At 53.1% G+C, this 7,195-nt stretch overlaps 2 protein-coding genes across 2 annotated transcripts in view; both read right to left on the bottom strand.

Moving 5' to 3' along the window:
• Positions 1 to 145, bottom strand: part of EMH_0030980 (uncharacterized protein) — a gene marked incomplete at both ends in the record, with an annotated part of 1,303 nt that extends 1,158 nt beyond the window's left edge. Inside the window, 2 exons of the mRNA XM_013494476.1 lie at positions 1 to 6; positions 116 to 145. Of these exons, the coding sequence (XP_013349930.1) occupies positions 1 to 6; positions 116 to 145 (36 nt within the window). The remainder of the gene's footprint in view (positions 7 to 115) is intronic.
• Positions 146 to 4,662: 4,517 nt separating this feature from the next.
• Positions 4,663 to 5,362, bottom strand: EMH_0030990 (uncharacterized protein; the record flags this gene model as incomplete). Its single annotated transcript, XM_013494477.1, has 2 exons — positions 4,663 to 4,678; positions 5,139 to 5,362. The coding sequence occupies 2 exons, from the start codon at positions 5,360 to 5,362 to the stop codon at positions 4,663 to 4,665; spliced, it is 240 nt and encodes a 79-aa protein (XP_013349931.1).
• Positions 5,363 to 7,195: the final 1,833 nt, after the last annotated feature.

Below are 7,195 nucleotides of genomic sequence, written 5' to 3' on the forward strand. Positions count from 1 at the left end.
CTCCCCCTGAAGGCAATGCGTGCCCACAGCCTCTCTAGTTGGCTAAAGCATAGTCGTACAATTGACAAGGAACTAATAATTGAACTTAGTGGAGTTACTGCTCTGTACAGCTTACCTTCAGGACCTGCAGGAACATCCTTAACATTTCGCAAGCAAACCAGCAGACGCACCTAATGCCCGAGCGGGGGTTCTGTAGGTAGAGAACCTAAATGCATCTTTAACGAACCGGTCAGTTGTTATTTCTGGTAGCCATGGACCGCCAAAGCCGATAAGCTTTGCAACCTCATTAAGGAAAGGCAGACACCCCCGATAATTCAGGCTCCACCCCAAGAGACACAGAAACTGTACAAGTTCTCACCCACGCTTCATGCACGATAATCCACACAAGCCAGATGCACAGCTCCCTGGTGGCTCCCACTAGTCATACCATCGTCCAACTCACAGCGATGCAGCATGCAGAACAAAAAGTTCAGCACTGCTCAAAATGCACCTTTGTGACGGCGCATCTCGGTTCACGGTGGCAGCGCAACCGGTGGGGCATTCAAGAGTGGTGGACTGTTTCCTGTCCTGGCTGCTCCGCGACAAGAAACCGACTCACTCTCTGAAGGTGAGAGAGCTATCCTTGACAGCGTGTACGGCGAATTATGGATGCATCAAGTAATTCGTTGTGCCTCTAGCCAGTGCCGGTACACATCTTACGGAAGTGCCCGGACGTGAGACCCCGCCGCATCGCCATTTAGGGCCGAACGTAGCGCCATTGTCAGTAGAAGAACTGGGCACGACGGCGTTCTGGCACGCTGCTGCGCCGACGCGACAATCTATCCTCCACTGCATCAGCCACTTGGGCTATGGCAAAGAATTAATCGCGCCTACCGGGAATATACTTCTCTAAAGACTACACCTATATGCTGAAGGGGGCGCAGTCTCCGGTAGTGCACCAGGGCAAACGACGAGACTCCAACAGTACAGCAATTTAGTTCGGGTGAGAAAGGCAGACGTAAAAGTGCCTGGCACTGGTCTGGTACCCAACGGTGAAAATGACCCAATTCCTGCATGCGCAAGGGCAGTTCTCCATAGCTTCACAATATGCGTCCGAGCGCGTTAAAGTGCAGAAGCGGCCGCAATCACAATGTCGCGCGCACACGGCGAATGCAAATATATAGTGCGGCGCTTCTAACGGAATGCACGCTCAGGCAAGAGCAAGTGGTTGGCCTCATGGTTCCTCAGACAGAACGCCTGCACAACAGACGCACCGTCGTCCTACCCACATTTGCAAAAGCTCGAAAAACATATTGGGAACTAGTCTGTATCGGGGAATACCACCGGGCGACCCGAAGTCACAAAGCCAAACGAAAACACGGATGCAACAACGGATGAGACTGCACCTCATGCTCCGCTCGAGATTGCGCATAAACCGGCTCAATAAACCACCCTCTCGAGAACTGCGAGTGAAATCAACAGATGCGTGGCCTTTGGTGTGCTCTGGTTGCATTTGGTGAGCCAGGAGTGGCATACAGGCTGGAAGTGGAAAAACTAGTGGTAACGGGTCGTACGCCGGGATGTGAGCATGCCAAGAGCATACGTAACTGCCTCGTTGCAGGCACTTTGGGAAGCTGTTGCCTCAGTTGGCCAGTAGCCAACTCCACCTAACAGCTAGACCGCGTGGCTCCCCGCATCCCACCGCTACACCCTAAAAAACCCTCCAACACATCTGCATAAGCCTAGCGATTTAACATCTACCACTACGCTCCACTCCCGCCTCATTCCTCTCCAAACCCTTAGTGCTGCCTAAACCACTTACCGGTTCGGTCGGCAACGACAATCGTTGCCAATGCGCAAACACACATCCACACGCACATCACCAACCCACCGCCACCGCAAAGACGAAGACATCTGTGGTGAATGATTGACGCACCCTTCACTGGTGTTGTTGGGAGCACATTAACACCACCTACACCGACAGGGGCAGCAATGCTGGTCCGCGCACCAACCCCCTCCGGACGCACCAGACCGCTCAGCACAGCATACGCCAACTAGAGAAACACTGTCCTTCTCCTTCGCGGATCGCAAAGAACCAATTCCACCCAAACCCTTGACCCCACAGTCCACTATCGCCCGCCGATCAACGCTGGAAACCCCCCAAGATCCCTGAATGCGAAGCAACCCTTGTTGGCACACCCAACCTCTCGAGCTACGCCAAAGCGCACGATGCCACACGACGCAGCTAGTTAAGCAATGTCTTTCTGTTGCCCACATCTCGCACGACGAAAACCACCTAAAACCTAGACTCCACATTCCACCAAGGGTCACCGCTACACCCCGCAAATCCTCCGAGATGTCTGAATACACCTAGCGATCCAACATTTACCACTACGCTCCACATGCCCTCCCCACCTCTCCGCACAATTACAGGCAGACGGACACTGTCATTCTGTTGCAGACGCCCCTCACAACCAACACCACCTAAAACCTAAACACCACAGTCTACCAACGGTCACCGCCCAACGCTCAAATATTCCAACACCTCTGCATTCTCCTAGCCATGCAACAACTACCACTACGCTCCAGGTGCATCCGTCGCCCATCCAGACGCTTGAAACAGCGAACGTCGCCTACTGGCTGGACCTGCAACGCCCATCCTTGACAATCCGCAAACATGCATCCATACGCACACTACCGACACATAGCCACGGCAGGCGAAGGCCTCTGTGGCGAATGACTGACGCACCCTTCGGTGTTGCTTGGAACGCATAAGCACATCCACTGTCCACAGAACAAGAAGAGCTGCTCCGCGCAACCAAACGTTCCGGCTACACCAAACCGCACAGCGCCACACGACGCAGCTAGTCAAACAATGTCTTTCTGTTGCCCACACCTCGCACAACGAACACCAACTAACACCTAGACTCAACAATCCACCAAGGGTCACCGCTACACGCTGCGTATCCTTAGGCACCTCTGAAAGCACCTAGCAATCCAACACTTACCACTGAGCTCCGCATGCTCCACTCACATTTCCGCACAATTAACCTGGCTAAAACCACTCACGGGCTGGGTCTGCAGCGACAATCATTGCCAATGCGCAAACACACATGCATACGCACAATACCAACTAACGCCCACGGCGGAGACGACGACGACTGAGGTAAATGATTAACGCACCCTTCTCTGGTACTGTTAGGAACACCTACGTGCCTACAACGCGGGCAGGGGCAGCCACGCTGGTATGCGCAACCAACCTCCCCGGATACACCAAACCGCGCAGCACCAGATACGACAGGCAGACAGACACTGTGCCTCTGCTGCAAATGCCTTGTGCAACCAACACCAGCTAAAACGCAGACTCCACTGGAATGATGTAGGTGACCGCTGCACTCAGCCACCCACCCTGCGCCTCACACTAAAGCCACTAAAGACACGAAAACTGGGCCGCTGTTCTTCTGCACACAACGCCCGCAGCATAATGTGCATCACACTGTAGGTCTGCAGTCCCACACACTTGCCACAGCTAGTCAAGAGTGACTCGCGTGCACCGGAGCGGTGCCATTAGATAGAGTGTATTTCGCGGCCATTACCGCGCAACTAGTCACGCTCATACGGACAGTCGCTGTGCATCTACGCCTAAGGCAAGCAGAAGGACACGAGAATGTGGTGCATCCGCCGTTCGTGGGCACAGCTATTCTGCGCGGCCAAGCCGACACAATGTGTAGAAACGCAAACGCCAAACACAGTGGCACGGCTGACGATGTAGCAAATATTCCGAAAATCCTTCCACCGCTTCACAAGTGGCCGAGAAGCATAGGAGTTCAATGCAAACTCCTCATGCAGCCGGGGGGGGTTCTTAAGTGCAGAGACCCCATTTCACGCCTGGCTGAGTTCCGACGGAAAGGAACGACATACGTTTTGCATCCAGTCGCGTCACTGCCACTCAGTCGCTCGCCCCTCTCCCGAGCCACGAACCAAACACCGCCAAGGCGTGGTTAGTGCCTTTCGCCACTGAAGTGGCACGATTGGCAAAGGCACAGAGGAAGATACGCGTCAAATCTTCGCAGCTCAGAAAACACAACTGCGTTGCTGCTGGCCAAGGAGTGCCTTTACCCCACCTCGGGTAACATTCCTCCATGCGGCTGCAACGAACGCGAGCAATGCGCCCATATGCTGCAATAAAGCAATCCACCTCTAACCTGCACAAACCCTGCCGCAGATGCGGACGTCACGACAGAATCCCGTGGATGCAATGCAGCCCGCAGCGCTATATATCGCTAAGCAAACACGCGCCTGCACACAGCCACTCCGCCGCTAAACCCACGCATCCACTTCACGTCCACTCTTCGCCGAAACACAACAAAACTCACTGCACATTTCACGCAACGCAACGCAGATACCTACCGACGCATCACGCTCCACACACTGCTTATAATGCCCGTCCACGCCACTCAAACCTAGCGACAATCGAGCATGCACCAAGAGAGCTTCACTCTAACAGAGTGGATCATCCGCCTCCGTAGCGGTATCATCCGGCGACATCGACATACCTGCTGCACACAGTTGCCTCCGGGTGTTACGGAAAGAAAAGTAGAGACTACTGACGAGATGCAGGTAGTCGCTGCATTCAGCCACCCACCCTGCGCCTCACACTAAAGCCACTAAAGAGACAAAATCTCAGCCACTGTCCTTCCTGCACACAACGCAACGTAACATAAACTGCTTCGCAGTGTAGGCCTGCAGTCCCACGCACTTGCCACAGCTAGTCAAGACTGACTCGCGTGCACCGGAGCGGTGCCATTAGATAGAGTCTACTTCACGGCAATCACCGCGCAACTAGTCACGCCCATACGCACAGTCGCTGTGCAGCTACACCTAGGGCAAGCAGAAGAACACGAGGATGTGGTGCATCCACCGTTCGTGGGCACAGCTATTCTGCGCGGCCAAGCCGACACAATGTGTAGAAACGCAAACGCGAAACACAGTGGCGCGGCTGACGAGGTAGAAAATATTCCAAAAATCCATCGACCGCTTCACAGGTGCCCGGGAAGCATAGCAGTTCAATGCAAACTCGTCATGCAGCCGAGGGGATTCCCAAATGCAGAGCCCGCATTTCGCGCCTGGCTGAGTTCCAACGGGAACGAACGACCTACCGTCTGCATTGCATAGCGTCATTGCCACTCAATCGCTTCTTGCCTCCCCTGCGCAACGGAGCAAAGACAGTCAAGGCGTGGTAAGTGCCCTCCGCCACTGAAGTGCCACGATTGGCAAAGGCACAGAGGAAGATACGAGTCAAATGTTCGGATGCCAAGAGAAGCAATTTCGTCGTTGCTGGCCAAGGAATGTCTTCACGCCGACTCGAGTAGCACGCATCCATGAGCCTGCACCAAACGCGATGTCGTCTAGAAATATCGCCCTTTGGTGCATACCAGACACGAGCGTCCGCTGGGCCGCCGGAGAACGACAGCGTTCAGAGCAAGCCTCCTGCCGCGGTACGTCAAACTTCATCATTGCAATGCAGATTGTACAGAATACGAACCACTACCCATTTTCTGTACGCAACCCGTACCAGATATTTCACTACAAAGTTCGCATTTACTCGTCCTTGCACAGCAACGCAATTGATTTTCAGCATAAGCACTCGGTGCGACGAATATCGCAACCATCCACCCGACCCTAAACCGGCTGGAGAAGATAACTTCCGTCCACGAACGTGTTACGCAACTAGGCTAAAACCTTTACGTTCGGCAGTTTTTGCCCTGCGGACTGCTGGACGAAAGTGTCAACGCACTAGCTGGCCATACAAATGTGACTCGTGAACAGTTTGCTCAACAAGGTGCGGAGACACCGAACAGGAAACCAGTCAATGAGTGGATGCAGGGCATTCACAGAGGAATGACGCTTGCACAACCCAAAGACATGCATCCAGACGAAGTCGCAGCGGGAACAGTAGATGCTGTTTCTCCCAAATAAGGGAAAATGCTACAAAACACCGCAAATTCCCAAGGCCATGGCTGTCCAAACTTTACCTACGCCGAAGGTGCAGTGCACAACAAAAGCCCTTCACAAAGTGCACTCCCACTGCCTTCCACTGCCACTATTTATCTTCTCTCCAATTTGCACGAATGACAACGCAGAGCGTCGCCTGTCGCCGCGCACGGACAGCCACCACGACATATTTGCCGCAATGCACCGCGAGTCGCATTGGTCCACATATCGCTTCAACATTGCAGTGCCCCCCAGTTACAGGTCAAGAAGCTGGAGGGCATCCACCACTTTTTGTGACGTTCGCTGATGTGGCTATTTTGCGTTCCTAAAACAACGCACGTGCTGGAGCTGCAAACATATGCCGGCAATTTCGCAAACAAAGCTGCACGCGCCTCGAAGAGTCTTGTAATCGCCGTGAAAAGCCCTATTGAAGCATTTGAAACTGCCACGAGGAGCTGTTGAAGGCATATCTGTATGGTGGCCAAAAAGAAACGTAGTACCTACCCGTTTTACGCTAAATATCATCGATCCAGAACTCACGGAACCTGAATCACTGTTTTGGCTACCCCCAGCTCATGCAAGAGGCAACACATAAAATCACAAACCTGAAGCCACCTAGAGGCCACTATTCATGAATGATATACGCCTTAGGATGATACAAAAGCCGACAAGCACTAAAGATTACTACGAACGCTCGTCCGAAGTAAAGCTTCCATTCATGCGTGAGTCGCCATCCTCCTGTGTATCTCTGTTCTGCGGTGACACCGACACACTATCTGAGGGAGTAAGCAGATATTGGTACGTCGCAATTCCATGAAGGGCCCCCACCCGATATACGGGGTTGCAATCTCTCGTAAAACCGATAATGTCCACCGCCTGTGCACAATACTGTACAATTGCCCGAGTTTCAACTGCTTGCGAGAAATGTTCACGCTACTACGTTACGCGCATAGACAGTGCAGGGGCTCAGCAATAGATCACAAAGCAAAGGGAACTCGAACACTACTTATGCTCGACAAAAACCGCAAAAGACAGCTTCTTTCATCAGTTTTTCAGCCCTCTACAGATGTCCGTTACTCATACCCACGTACGGGCACAAGGCCGGGTTCAGATTAATGGAACGCGCGTCATATTTCTGCACATCACCACAGGATAGGGGCCATTTGCCTTTGTAATTGTGTCCTGCGACAAAATCGACGTACTTCCTGGCCCTGGGAGGATC

Source organism: Eimeria mitis, genomic scaffold (genome assembly GCF_000499745.2).
Source record: "Eimeria mitis Houghton genomic scaffold, Emh_scaff1171, whole genome shotgun sequence".
Taxonomy (NCBI): domain Eukaryota; phylum Apicomplexa; class Conoidasida; order Eucoccidiorida; family Eimeriidae; genus Eimeria; species Eimeria mitis.